The following is a 14,437-nucleotide window of genomic DNA, read 5'->3' as shown; positions in this document are numbered from 1 at the left end:
CTCCAGGTTGCCGCCGATCTGCCACCGTGAGGTTGTTGCTGACCGCTGCCGATCTGGGTTTGAGATTTGAGTGAGGAAGAGAGTTTAGGGAGAACTAGAAAGTAGGGCAGAGGAAAACTGAGAGATAAAGCCACGGTTGAGATTGTGGAGTGGAAAAAAAATATATATATTAATGAAGAGATATTTATTAATAAAATAATAATAAAAAAATATTATTTAAATAAGTTAGGAGTGTATAATAGATATACTGATGTGGGAGTTTTGTAAAAGTGGTCTTGTAAAATAGAAAAAGTAGGTTTTTAATGTAAAATAGATGGAATCTTTTAAACAAGCTAATGTGAATGCTCTAATAACCAAGCCCAGGCTGTCCATCTAGCTCTTCTAGCCCGGCCCATCCCATCCCAGCCACCACGACATTAGAGATATAATAAAATAAAATTTTTTTTTTTTTTAAAAGTCTAAAAACCCTAGTAGTAGCAAAGCAAACACACTGAAAACACAAGAACCGCTCGCATTCTCTCTTGTCCTCTCTCCGATTCGATTATCGTTCTAAGCATGGTTTTAAAAATTGGACTGGACTGGCCGGTCCGATCGGTTCAATCGGAAACCGGTCTTCAATCCGGCCCGATTATGGGTAAAAACTGAAAATCCATAAAAATCGAAAAAATTCGAAAACCGACCGGTTCAACCGGGAACCGACAGGGTCGAACCGGTTAAGGGCTGGTTGGGTTATCCACTTAAACTACACCGTTTCTTTTACTTATTCTCAGCCTAAACTACGTCGTTTTGTACAAAGGAAAACTATAAACTAGCCTAAACACCTATTCAGACTCTCACGCCTCTCTAATCTCCATCTCACGCCTCTCTCACTCTCACAGTGAGATTCTCCCGCCTCACTCAACTCTCAAGCTCACGCAGTCACGCTGCCACGCCTCTGAATCTCTCAAAATTTTTTTCCCTTCTCACGGCCTCTGATCTGCTTCTCATCCTCACGGTCACGATTTGTCTCGGTCTCGGTCTCGCCCTTTCTGCTTCAGTGGCTTCATCAATCATCAGGTATTGAACTTATTTTCCTTTTCCTTTGCTTTGGATTTTTGATTACTTGATTCTGAATTTCTAAAATCTGGGTTTTTTCTTTTTTCTTTTTGGTCTCGGTCTCGCCCTCTCGGGCCGTCCTCTGTGCTCTGTGCTCTGCTTCATCAGGTATTGTGTTATCAAATGAACCTTAAAATTTAGTCGATATTTGTTTGAAATTTTTTTGTTATTTAAATGTAATGAACTTATTTATTTAGTTCTCTATTTGAAACTTATTTGCTATTTGGATGTAATGAACTTATCTATTTAGTTCTCCACTATTTGGATGCAATGAACTTATTTATTTAGTTCTTCGTTCAAAACTTATTTGCTATTTGAATGTAATGAACTTATTTGCTATTTGCCATTTGGATGTAAATGTAATGACTAATGAACTTATTTATTTGGTTTTGTTGAAAGTTTATTATATTAAGGATGATTGTTTTGTAATATTATTATGTTAAATTCTATAAAAGATGTTATATACGTGTATGTTTGTGAAGGAAACATATTTATTACTAGTGGCGGCACGGTTTGAACTCAGAATACTATGAAATAATAATGGGACATGTTTGTGTATTTGGGATAACACACGATTAGAGTCCATAGACATTATATTTGTGTCTTTGTTGATACTGTCATACTGGCTTTACAATTGTGTTGTTTTATTGGGTTTTGGTATGATTTATGTTCTGAGGTTGGAGATGGTTTTTTTTTTTTTTATATATATATATATATATATAATTTGTTGTGCAGGGAGTTATGAAGGCAATAAATGTGAACAAGCTGACATCTGCTGGGTGCAGAGTGAAAATATGGATTGCAGATTGGTTTGCCCAGCTAAACAATAAGATGGGAGGTGAAGAAAATTGAGGTTGTTGGGGGCTACCTCATTGAGATTTAGAAGGCCGTCGGGATGGATATTGATGGAGGGAAGGTGGAGTTTCTGTGGTCCTCGAAGGAGATAAACTCGAGAGCTCACAAGTACTGGCCTCTTGTGATGGATATAGCATGAAGGAATACGGTTACAAGGATAAAAAGGTGAATTATTGTATGATGATTATTATTATTACTTTAACATGCTGGTGATGTGGTAATTATTTTTACTTATATTATATTTTGCTGCAGGTGTGATCAAATTATGGGTCGAAGTGAAGAGGAAGAGTTAACTGCAGCACAAATTTTCTACCCATGCATGCAATGTGCTGATTTTTTTTTCTTGAAGGTGCTTCCTTTTTCACTTTTAGTTTGTGAATAGACCATTTGGTTTTGTTGGTTGGCTTGTGCCAAGACAGTACCTTGCACTTCTCATTTGTTTGAATGTTGCATGGATTTCCTCAGTTGTCTCTCATTGCTATAAAATTCTATAGGCAATTTGCTGTTGTTTTACTCCTAGGGTATCAACTAGTGCTGTATCTTTATACACAGCGAAATATAATTATTACTGTTTAGAATGTATATAAGCATGGTTGCAATTACATCTCAATCTCAACCAGGCACTTTGTGATTTTAGTCACCCAAGAGTCTTGTGTAGCTCAATTGGCACATCCTGGTGTTTCTAACAGAGTTAAAAAGATTGTGATCTCAGTCAGAGCCATAAGAAAGTTACTGATTTGAGTATTGGATTTTTTGAGCCTGTTTCAAAGTGGGGTGGAAATGAAGGCTAAAAAATAGATATTTCTAACCCACCAAACCACTTATAAAAAATAATAGAAATTGCTAAAATGTGGACATGATTACAAAACTAATTGAAATAGAGAAACCCAAGTTAGTGGAGAAAGGTCAGCACTAAAACAAATCTAATTCATCAAGCCATGGTCGTATAATTTTTACCTAAGCTTCATTTGTTCATCAGTTCTCAGTTCATCCTCCCATACCACTTTGGGGTTATAGGAGTGGAAGTTGTAATAACCTTAACATGGTTATGCCATCTACATGTAAACTAATACTTGATTTGAAGTTTTAACTGATTTGTTATTTATGCAAGTACTAATAACTGCCTAGCTTGCTTGTGTTAATCTGGCTCTCTGGTGGTTTGCTTCCTTGTTCTGCAGACTTCGTTTTTCTATTAGTCTTGTCTTCTGATCCTGTTGCATATGTTTCTCACTATAATACATGTGATCTTGGAACTTTAAAGAGGGAAAGAGAGGGGGGTGGGGGGATCCTATGTTGATTTTGTGGAAAAACATAAAAATTTTTGAACTGTATGAATTTTTTATAAAATAAATAGGCCGACATTTGCCAACTAGGAATGGATCAGCGAAAAGTGAATGTACTTGCAAGAGAGTACTGTGATGACATCAAGAGGAAAAACAAGCCTATTATTTTGTCACACTGTATGTTCCTAATTCTTTATACTGACTATTTCTCTATTTATTTTTGTATCCTGTAACATTTTGTGTATAGTTGTGTGGTCTTTATTTGTTTTGCTTATTGGTGATTTACAGACATGTTACCCGGTTTACAACAAGGTCAGGAGAAGATGTCGAAAAGTGATCCACTATCTTCCATTTTTATGGAAGATGATGAGGTAGGGTGCATGTAAAGGGGTATCAAATTGCCATTTAGGGGGTTGCATTGTGTTTTTTTTATTAGTTGCACATAGCATAAGGATAGTGGATAAACTAGGTTAACCTTAGATTTATTCTGCCTCCATGTTGTAGGCCGAAGTGAATTTGAAGATAAAGAAAGCATACTGTCCTCCAGATATTGTGGAAGGGAATCCATGCTTGGAGTATGTGAAGTACCTCATTTTACCTTGGTTTAAAAAGTTTGTAATAGAGCGCAGTGCAGAGAATGGTGGTGATAAGTAAGTCATAAGGATTTTATTATGAAAGCTTTACTTATTTTATTTAATTAATGCTAGGACATCTGCCTTTTCACCTAATTTAACCCTTGCATCTTGTTGAAAGTGCGTGCTCCTTAGATTAGTACAGTTTCTTGAGCTATTATTCCAGAATCAATTTTCATTAGGAATATTAACTCAAATTGTTTTCTTCCAATGTATGATGCCCGTTATCCAGGAGCTTCGAAAATTTTGAAGAATTGGTTGCTTACTATGAAAGTGGAAAGCTACATCCAGCTGATCTTAAACCAGCCTTGGCAAAGGCTTTGAATAAGATACTAGAGGTATGTTCTTTCCATCTATCTCTAATTAATGCTTCTTAGGTAAATTGATTTCCCATGACTTTGGGGAGTGATGCCACTGCTTTACACATGTTGGATAAATGATGTTGGACTTCTGCTAGCCATAAAGCATCTTGAAGCTATGATTAAATTGCTAGGACCTTAATTTGATTGGCCCAAATACTTTAGGGTATGTTTGGAACTGCCCCATCCAAACATAGGGTGAATTCTTTGGAAGGGTGGGGCTATTGCAAAGTATGCTCAAGAGAGCCTACAATCCATCAAATTTGTTAATTCTGTGGTCTAACTTCTTTGTTCTGTCTGTTTGCAGCCTGTAAGAGAACACTTTAAGAATGACAATGATGCAAAAGATCTTTTGAAAAGGGTTAAGGTATGGTCGATTGACTTTTAAAATTTTCTTTTTTTTTAATAATGAGTTTTAAAAATGTTAAGAGTCAGAATTAGCATTTGCACATATAAATTGTGCCTTAAATCAAGAGACGTTTTGGTTCATTGCATTTCAATTCCAATTATTTTTTAAATAATTCTATTAAGGAAACTCAACCAAGTGGTGTTTGGTTTTTGTAGGCTTACAGAGTCACAAGGTAACGTAGAGCACGGCCGTCAACTTTTTGCTCCTTCCAAATTGGTGCATTAAAGGTCTGGTATTTGTGAATTGGCTTGCAGCCATTGCACTAGATGTCAAGCCTTGTTGCAATGGCAAAGGACCCTTTTGTGCTGATTGGTTTAGGATTTTGAATGCATTTGTTAACTACTGCCTATTTTAGTCAATATTTGAATCGGCTCATCCCAAATTTTCATTTACCTTAGGAGGGCGTATTTTTCTAATAACACCTGACACCCATAAACTCATATTGATGTTTCCTAAATCATGTTGTGTAGTATCTAATTTTTAGCTTGTGATTAATTTTGTCTATGAATTTAATGTGAAGTGGATGGAGGTAGTTGATCAAAACAATTAGATACCTCAGAAAGTGATTTGAATAATCAAAACTCAGAGAGTGTGAATAGGACTCATTGAACCATAAGGGGTGTTGGTAACTTGATCTAATAAACCGCCAGAATTCCATCAAAAAAAAAAAAAAAAACCGTCATAAATGACCCGTATAGACAAATGTGGAGGCATGACTCAGCTTTCATATGTAAGAAGCAAGGGTGTTAAATACTTAAATTAGGGTGTAATATTTACCCAAAAAAAAAAAAGGGTGTAATTGTCACTTTGGAATAATATAAGTTTCCCAACTCCCAAATCACCTTTTTAATTGGAAATCCACATTTCCATAAAAATGAGGTTTGAGAAAAATTCAGATGTCGTGGTCCTCAGTTTAGGCACACTGTTAACCTATATATATATATATCGAATCTAATTATATTTTAGGCTAAATCCACATTACAAATTGAATCTAATTGTTCTATATTTTACAAGAATAAATATCTCAAAAGTACACAATTAATAACTTTTTATATATAGGTCATTATATATCATTTATATACACTATAATTTGTAGGATTCTTTTTATAATTTATGTTTTTATTTTGAAATTTTTTAGATGTAAACAAATATTATAAAATGGACATATATATATATATATATTCAATAATTTATAAGCTACATGAATATTATATGAAATACATTCTTTTCAAGTTTACTAATAGTATATTGGAACAAAATTAAGATAAAATTAAATTGATCATAAACATTTTATCAAACTAAACAAGGGAAAACTACATGACATAATAAGAATGAAATCAAGGTTAGAGAGTTATTTATTATATTTTACGCAAAAAGCATTTATGCTACGTTTATCACTTATTATATATGTATGTGTATATCATTTGTCGACTTTTATTTTTTGGGAGAATTATAACTAAATTTGTCTAGGTATTATCTATATACATATATATATATATATATATATATATATATGCTTGAGTTTACAAGATTATAACATTAATACTTTTTTTAAAGGAAACCTAGCGATATTTTTCCTAGTAATATAAAAAAAAAAAAAAATAGAAGAGAAGCCCAAATTATTTTGAGTCTTTTCAATATCAACGAAATATAAGTTTTAGCCCACTGCAAAAGAACAAAGAAGCCCAAAAAACAAAAAAGAGAAAGAAGGGCATGAGACATGGTCTCGGTGGGGCATTTAGTCGAACAAGTGGAGGGCATCTTGAATGAGACCACATTTGCCGTGCCCGTCTATGAGGGTGTTGGGCAAAGGACCACAGTGCTCTAGGCCAGCTTTGATAATTTGGGCATGAAGGTTTTCGGCTGTAAGTGGGGTATGGCGCCTCACACAAAGTTGGAGTTGATGGAGATAGTGAGAGATGATAAGCATGCATCACCGTTATATACTAAGGGTTTTTGTTTGTGAGACCAACGTTAGTTAGCCGAAGTGGGCGGAGTCTCTGTTATATTCTACTACCGCCTGTGAACTTGAAACTCATTTAAGTGGGCCTAGCCGTCAGCAACCCATTTACTTATGCCGTTCAGTCATGGGCCCTATTATTCCTGGAAACCTTTTGTTATGAGCATGGTTTACAAGCCCACACAACACAAGTAATCCAAGAAGATAATCTAAAGAAATTTGAAGAAAACAAATGGGCAGTATTTGGGCCTTCACCTATGGAGAATTAAGAAATGGGCTTTAGCTCAAGCAAGACGGTTATACGGGCCCCAGTCAGAACAGCTCTTATCTTGGTTACCCACAAGAAGACACTAACAAAAGGCCCAAAAGCCCATCACCGGAATCTCCTATATTTATATTTTCCCGTTAAGAAGTCTTGACTGAGTGAGGAAATGAGGTATCAAAAAACTTTATGCAAACATATTTTACACCCACTTTCACACTAAGGTATTAAGTTGCAATTGAAGCAATATTACTTTAACATAAGTTCATAACTAAAACTTCTTTTATTATACAATAATTATAACTTGATACTTTAGCATGTTGTGAAAGTGAGTGTGTCCCTACAAGGCATGTTTAGTCAACAATGTACTCATGTCTCTTCTTAAGGGTTTTGGGAGGTTTTCCCTCAACACAGTTGGAACTATTAAAATTATTTTTGTTTTAGGAATATATGATATACCAAAATTTTGGATATCAAAGTAGCTCAAATCCACATATTAAGTATTTGTTGTGGTGTCTTCTCAAAAAAAAAGTATTTGTTGTGGTGACAATGAATATGATTTTTTTTTTTTTTTTTTTGTTTGATGTGGAGAATGAATATGATTAGCGTTACACCGATAACATAATAAATATATTTATGAATTACTTTCTTTAGATTTTATACACATCACTTTATAAGGCTTCTTTAATATAATTAAGAGTAAAGTACGCTTTTACCGCTCGAAGTTTGGGTTCTTATTTTAGCCCTTTAAGTTTCAAATTTTAACTTTTTCTCTTCCATATTTGATTTTTGTTTTTAGATTAATCCTACCATCCATTTACATTAGTAAATTGATCATAAAATGTGAGATAAATTCAAAATAATTTTGTGTCTAAAAAAAAACTAAAAATAATTTTAACAAGGGAAATAGACAATAGATTCAATAAGAAAACAAAATAAAATAGGAAGGGCAAAAATAAAAATTTTGAAACGTAAATGGTCAAATAAAAAATAAAAAATAAAAATAAAAACCTCAAAGTTTAAGGATCAAAACTATATTTTAGTTCAAGAAAAATATAGGCTACCATGTATATTAAGTGATTTTTAAATAATAAAAAATTACTAAACCATAAGTGACATTTGCTAAGGGAAAATTCATGATTGAATGAAAGTATCCCTACATGACTCTTCGCCTTCTAATTATTTTATTTTCCTTCTTGCAGCAATTCACCGTATTCATGTTTTCATATGGTCAAATAAGAAATGCAATGTGATGAATAGCAAGATTAGCTCCAAATTCCCATGTTTTGAGTTTAAGTGTATCCCAAATACATAGAGTATTGCAATAGGCATTGTAGCCTCCATTGTGGTGTTAGTTTTTTTTTTTTTGAGAAATAATTACAACATGCTGCTAACCCTGCAGCTCGAACCCTTTTCCCCCTAAACCTCCAAGCACTTTGTACATGAGAAGGTGTCAATTCAATTACAAGGCCTTTGGCAGTTGTGGTGTTAGCTAGATTGCTTATATCGTCACTTTTGGCATGTGGTCTATTGGCCCTGCCAAGCCTCACCCACACCATTAAGGATTTACCTATCCCTTCCATGGGCAGCATGGGATAACACGTCATGTAGTACCTCTTTTACATGTGGTCTCTTGGCCCTACCTAGCCTCACCCACACACTCAAGGATTTACCTCTCCCCCCCCCCCCCCCCAATAGGCAGCAGGGAGCGACGTGTCGCATAGTACCCCTTTTACATGTAGTCTTTTGGCCATATAGGCAGCGGCTTTACCCACACACTCAAGGATTTACCTGTGTCATACAAAGTGTGAGTCTCCAACTTGGCTTGTTGTCACCAAGACAGGGATATAACCAACATCACAGCACAAGGGCAAAGCCACATCAAAAGCTCACAAGTTCAATGCGTTCAAAATACATCGTTTCCTTCCAAGTAGTTTCATAAGGTATTACAACAACCAAATATCCACAATATTCTCAAAAGTAATTCTTGTCAAAAATGTTTTGCATCAATATTTCCCAAATAATACAAGACAAGATAAATAAGCACCTTTAAGTTTCCAATATACCATGAAGTCATGAATTCCTTATCATAGGATTAAGTCAAAGTTGCTCATATTTTCCATGTCAACAATCCATGCATTTCCCCAAATGCAATACTAAATATGATGCATTTTTATATATAATAATATATAATAGGGTCACAACACAATACTTTTAAGAAAACGTAGATCCATATATATAATTTCTCAAAATGTGTTTGACCCCAAAACAACATTTATGCAACATGATTATTTTCCAAAAAAATCCCATTAAAAGCTACTTACCTTGCAACCCGCAAAAGCCTAATTTTCCAAGTTCCAAATAAGATTAGCTAGACCTAAACAATATCAAGCAAACTTATCACAATAAGCATAAAACTTGAAATTGTATCTAGCTACATATTAGAATTGCCAAATAAGCACTGAAGTAGGCAAGCCTAGATTTAGCCTCACAAATAATATTTTCCACTTTCAAAGTTTCTCAACCAATTACTTTACAAGGCATAGATTCCCATTATACTCATGAATCATTCAAGGTATTATCTTTAACATCAAAACCTCAATAATTTATGAATAGTTTCCACAAGGTTTTCACAACATCATCAAGAGACCCATGACACCAAAATCACAATATCCGTCCAAACAAACAATTTAAATCTTTAACTAGCTCCAAATAAACCATAAAATTATATTCACGATTTATTTCACAAGATATACCTCAAAACCCCTAAATTTTCACCATTCATAAACCTTAGTTAGCCACCACTAGTAAAACCATAAACCCACTCACCAAATTAGTCCACCAAATCAAAAACCCATATACATAATTGCAAGAATATCACCCAAGAAGCTCATAAAACTCATGAACATCATTATCAAAGCTTAGATTAAAATAACCTTAAGCAAAAGTATAAAACCCATTAATAGATTAGAAATTTATACCTTAAATCAAAAGAGGTGAATATGCCTTAGAGGTTCCTAGAGAGCTTTGCCGTGATCTTGCCGGAAAAGATGGTGGAGATGGTGGAGTGATGCACCGGTGGGAGTGTGAGAAGGGAGATATGAGTGTGTTTGTTTTTGTGTGAAAAGAAAGAAAAGAGTTGAGAAAGTGAGAAGTATGGCAGGCCAAGGGTGAGGAAGAGATATTTTATGATGTTTGTGTGGTTGGGAATTAAGGGGGTAGGTGGGTGGGGCTCATGTGTGGGTCAAAATCTGACCCCATTTTTTTTTTTTTAAATAAACCTGGGGCGTCACACTACCGTAATTCCATCTATGCATCTTTAGAAATGGTAGATCTGAAGTTGCTACAGCAAGATTATACATAATTGATGATTTAAACCATCAAGGATGGTCTTGGAGTCACCAGCTGGAGAGTTTATGTTGCTAAACTTTTAAGTTGGATCTCAGAGTCACAAATGGGAAGTTTGTGTTCAACAAATCCAAGATGGAAGAGTCAATAGAGTTAGAGCTAGACGTGGTCATGTTAATAAGTTCAACATGAGGTAGCTTTAGATTTAGAGTTTAAATCTATTATAATCTTCCATTTTATCATAGTGGATTTGTTTACTTTGAGGATAGATAGGTTAAATCCTCCCCAAGTTTTTACCTTGAAACGGTTGGTTTCATTAGTTTTCATAGGTCATCGTATTGCTATCTTCACACTAAGTAATATATTTGCATGTGTTTAACCTAGATCACATAATTAATCTAAGTAAATACTTGGCTAATTCATTAGGTTAAACTAATCTATTTTTAAGGGGGTCCAAAAAAACAAACACATTCTATTATGTTATGTAGCATTATACTTGATATTTTCTAAAGCCAAAAATCTAAGATATTGAATTGCTTTATGCTAGAGCAAAAATTTTCTAAAAGCCATAAGCACTTTTACTTGCTTTGGTGTTACAAAAATATAACAGGAAGTTGATTATATAAATATATATATATATATAAAAGTATCAAAATAAAGAGAAACACTCAGTAAATTGCACCTTTTTAAGGCTAGATACTGTTAAGATAACTGTTATTTAAGTGGCTTATTGACATTTTAGCTTTTGTTTTTTTGTGGTTGGTGACATGGCGATCGTGACTTGATGCTTAGGTAGTAAGCATATTTGCGTCGAGAATGTTTTATTTTCCTAGAAGTCTTAGAAACCTAATCTAGGAATATCATTTATAAAAACTGTCTTATTTTCTTGTGCTAATGGCTATGAAGTTTTAGAAGTTTTAGATTTTAATCTCACCCAAGGTGGAAGCAATTGAGGGAGTAACACCAGCACCTACTTAAGGGTGGAATCCCAGTAATATTTACAAAATGAATTTCAAATGCATGAGGTGTAAGTAAGAATAAAAAATGAATACAATTTCAATGCATAAAGAAAAGGAATCAAGGGGCAAATAGACAATCCATGCCGTTCATAAGGTAAATAGTTTTCATGTTTATATACATTTAGCTAGGAAACATGGTGTGAATTCAGGTTCAGATGTGGGTGCAATGGGGCGACAAGACAATTTTTGAAAAAGTAGGACGTATGTGTGGTAAGATATGTTTATTAATTAATTATTAAATATGTTTTTATTTATATTCTCAATATATTGCTAAGCTTTTTTTTATATAATGGTAAACATATATCAATTTAAAAGCAATAGTAGATAATAAAGTGAATACATAACTATTACATGATGTTCATAAATTAGAATACAATATCAAAAGTTTGAAACTAAAACTAAATAAAAGATAAGTTTGGTATTAACATTTTTTTAATAAGTATTTCGGCCCATATCGTGTCCAATTTCAAATCATTTCAAACCAAATTGGATTGAATCGGACCAAATCGAGACGTGTAAAAAAAAAAATCGTCCATGGAGGCATGTGCAGTCACGACCACAGCCGCATGGCACGTCCACACAAATCCAACTCGGGTGCACTGGCCAAAACAGTCCACATGTGCTTCCTTGATATTTAGTTGGTATTGTTTTGTTGTGTGTTAAGTTTCAGGCCAATGATATTGGAGAATATTATTTGAGAAAGAGAATCTGAATCAGCAATACTTTGAAGGCACAAATCCATTTTTCCTTGGTATTCATTCTAAGCATCTCCACGAAAATCCTAGTTCCAATGCAGAAAACCTTCCTTGCACAACCCCAAAAATCACATAAAAATCCCTCATTTCTACCATCAAGCCAAAAAACCCAGTGTCACACCTTTTTCATAATCCTAACAACCATTGTCAAACCACAACTACTACAGCAAACTCCAAAAAGCAACCTCCTTTCTTCCACAAACCCAAAACAATAGACAACATTAAACAAGCAGATGACCCCATTGCAACACCAAAGACAGCAACTTCAACAAGAAACAAGAGCAAAGGAAGAGAGAAAAGGGGATGGAGCACAACAAACACAACCCAATACCATTCTTTCTTACTTTGTTCTAAATCTTTCATCTTTCTTTTTCTTTTTTTAGCTCAAAACCTAACCTAAAGTTTGCTCATTTTTTCAACTATCAATAGAACACAGAGTAAATAGAACAAGCGGGTAACATCTATTCCTTCTTCACATGCACCTATCACGCACACAAGCTACATTACAGGAAATACACATAGCACACTCATAGATTCATGCTCACACACATAACCACAACAACACATATCAAAACCCCAAAATCCATTGGCAGATGGAATTTTATTTTATTTTATTTTTTGAGAGAGGGGATTTTATTTATATATTAGGTTTGGGTGTAATGCATTTGGGAGTAATTAAATTTAACACCATGGTTATTAAAAAGCTAGTCGAGATTTAATTTTAAAAAAAAAAAAAAAAAAAAAAAAAAAAAAACATAAATTTTTTAAGTGGCACATGTGTAAACCAAATAGTTAGTGTTGTAATGGCTTTCCCGCCATCATTCTCTTATACTTATAATATATAATTTTCTACAGTTTTTCTTTTTGTTCATCCACTTTGTAATTCTTTCTTTTTTTCACAATCTCTCTATGTTATTATGCACTATAGAGATCTCTTCTAGTCATCCCTATAGCTCTGTCTTTCAGGTATTTTCATTTTTCTGTTTCAAGCCCTTTCATAATACTGTAGTTATCACATTCTCTCTCTTTTCTCTCTTTTTTTGCCTTGTTTCCTTTTTTTTTTTATTAGTTTTGTTCAATGTGAAAATTGAAAAATGATGATGGATAAAGTTTCATTTGAATACTTTGTCAAACACCAAAATGGTATTTGACATGACTTTTTAAAACTGGAACTAATAGCTTCTTATTTGCCACGTGCATGTTGAGTTGCCTTGTAACAGTCTTGCTTGCTTCAAATTTCTCCTAGATTGCTCTTTGTTTAGTCGGAGTCTTTGGATTACCAATATGCCTGTGAATCTTGTAGGGAATATTTTAGTGGGGACTTTTTCCTTATGAATAGCAATGATATGTTTAGCTGCTTCTTCCTATATGGTCCTAATCTAAATGGTCCTTGATTTTAGCTTGTGATTTTTGCTTTAAGGAGAGATAGAAATATGGTACTAATTTAACCCAATGTATACAATTATTCATTCATTATTTAATTGCTAGTCGACCATATATATATATATATATATATATATATATATATTTGAGTTTATATCCATATTGATAAAGTATGGTATTAATTAATGTATTAAATAATTATGACATTGTAAAGTGAAAACTCAAAAGTATTAACAACTAGTTTTTAACCCGTGATTCCCATGTTTTTTTTTTTTTAATTAAGTATTTAGTTTAAAGTTTATAAACTTTTATGGACCTTACATATCATCTTCTCAAAGAACTTAATCCTTAAACATTTTTTATATTAAGTATTTAGTTACCAACCTTACGTCTTAAAATTTGAGGTAATATGTTTGTACAACAAAAACTTTTATTGCAATAAACTCCAAATTTTTTAATGATAATTTTAATGCAATGATATATATTGTTGCAATAAACAATTTACTATTTCAAATATCCTGTAAGTATAGGCTATTAATTCACAAAATTTATTGCAATAAATTGCAAATAATTGACTAAAATAAGTCGATTAAATTATTGCAATGATATCTTTATTGTAATAGATAATTACTTCATTTTGTTATTGCAATAGATTATGAAATAATTGATACTAATTTATTTCAACAATATATTCATTGCAACTTCGTGTTTGTCATTGCAATAGATTATAAAAGAATTAATATCAAATTATTGTAATGATAACTTCTTTGCAATAAGCTATTAGTTCAAAATTTTCATTGCAATAGATTGCAAAAATAATTTGTATCAATTTATTGCAATTATTCTTTCATTTAATGTTATTGCAACAATTTTATGTTATTGCAACAATTTTTCCTAATTTATTAAAACTTCTATTGCAACTAAAAGTTATAGGTTATTGCAACTTATTATTGTTGATGCAATATTTTAACACTTTTAAGTTACTATTGCAACAATTTAACTTGTAGATACAATATTTTGTCTAACACTACACTACTATACTTATTTTGTTGTATTAACACTTAATATAATAGACTT

At 33.1% G+C, this 14,437-nt stretch overlaps 1 protein-coding gene and 1 long non-coding RNA gene across 3 annotated transcripts; one reads left to right on the top strand and one right to left on the bottom strand.

Moving 5' to 3' along the window:
- The first annotated feature begins 849 nt into the window (after nucleotides 1-849).
- LOC115989218 (tyrosine--tRNA ligase 1, cytoplasmic-like) lies at nucleotides 850-5,096 on the top strand. 2 transcript variants are annotated; one of them, XM_031112886.1, is made up of 9 exons: nucleotides 850-1,056; nucleotides 1,831-2,115; nucleotides 2,203-2,299; nucleotides 3,305-3,410; nucleotides 3,522-3,604; nucleotides 3,738-3,883; nucleotides 4,098-4,203; nucleotides 4,532-4,591; nucleotides 4,789-5,096. In XM_031112886.1, exons 3-9 carry the CDS (start codon nucleotides 2,216-2,218, stop codon nucleotides 4,807-4,809), a joined length of 606 nt encoding a protein of 201 aa, XP_030968746.1. In that variant the 5' UTR covers nucleotides 850-1,056; nucleotides 1,831-2,115; nucleotides 2,203-2,215; the 3' UTR covers nucleotides 4,810-5,096. The 2 variants fall into 2 exon arrangements, with proteins under 2 accessions (XP_030968746.1, XP_030968747.1); XM_031112887.1 differs by lacking the exon at nucleotides 850-1,056 and adding an exon at nucleotides 1,124-1,203.
- A 3,445-nt stretch (nucleotides 5,097-8,541) lies between these two features.
- LOC115992846 lies at nucleotides 8,542-10,036 on the bottom strand. Its single transcript, XR_004092697.1, has 3 exons — nucleotides 9,837-10,036; nucleotides 9,180-9,232; nucleotides 8,542-8,646 (listed from the first exon to the last, which is right to left on the bottom strand). It is a non-coding gene; the product is annotated as an uncharacterized LOC115992846 (long non-coding RNA).
- Nucleotides 10,037-14,437: the final 4,401 nt, after the last annotated feature.

Source organism: Quercus lobata, chromosome 5 (assembly GCF_001633185.2).
Source record: "Quercus lobata isolate SW786 chromosome 5, ValleyOak3.0 Primary Assembly, whole genome shotgun sequence".
NCBI lineage: Eukaryota > Viridiplantae > Streptophyta > Magnoliopsida > Fagales > Fagaceae > Quercus > Quercus lobata.
This window is presented reverse-complemented; position numbering and strand designations above follow the sequence as displayed.

Coding starts and splice junctions, on each gene's coding strand:
- LOC115989218 (XM_031112886.1), top strand. CDS start 2,216: ATGGGTCGAAGTGAAGAGGAAGAGTTAACTGCAGCACAAATTTTCTAC. Junction 2,300..3,304: donor CTGATTTTTTTTTCTTGAAG/GTGCTTCCTTTT, acceptor TAAAATAAATAG/GCCGACATTTGCCAACTAGG. Junction 3,884..4,097: donor GCAGAGAATGGTGGTGATAA/GTAAGTCATAAG, acceptor CCCGTTATCCAG/GAGCTTCGAAAATTTTGAAG.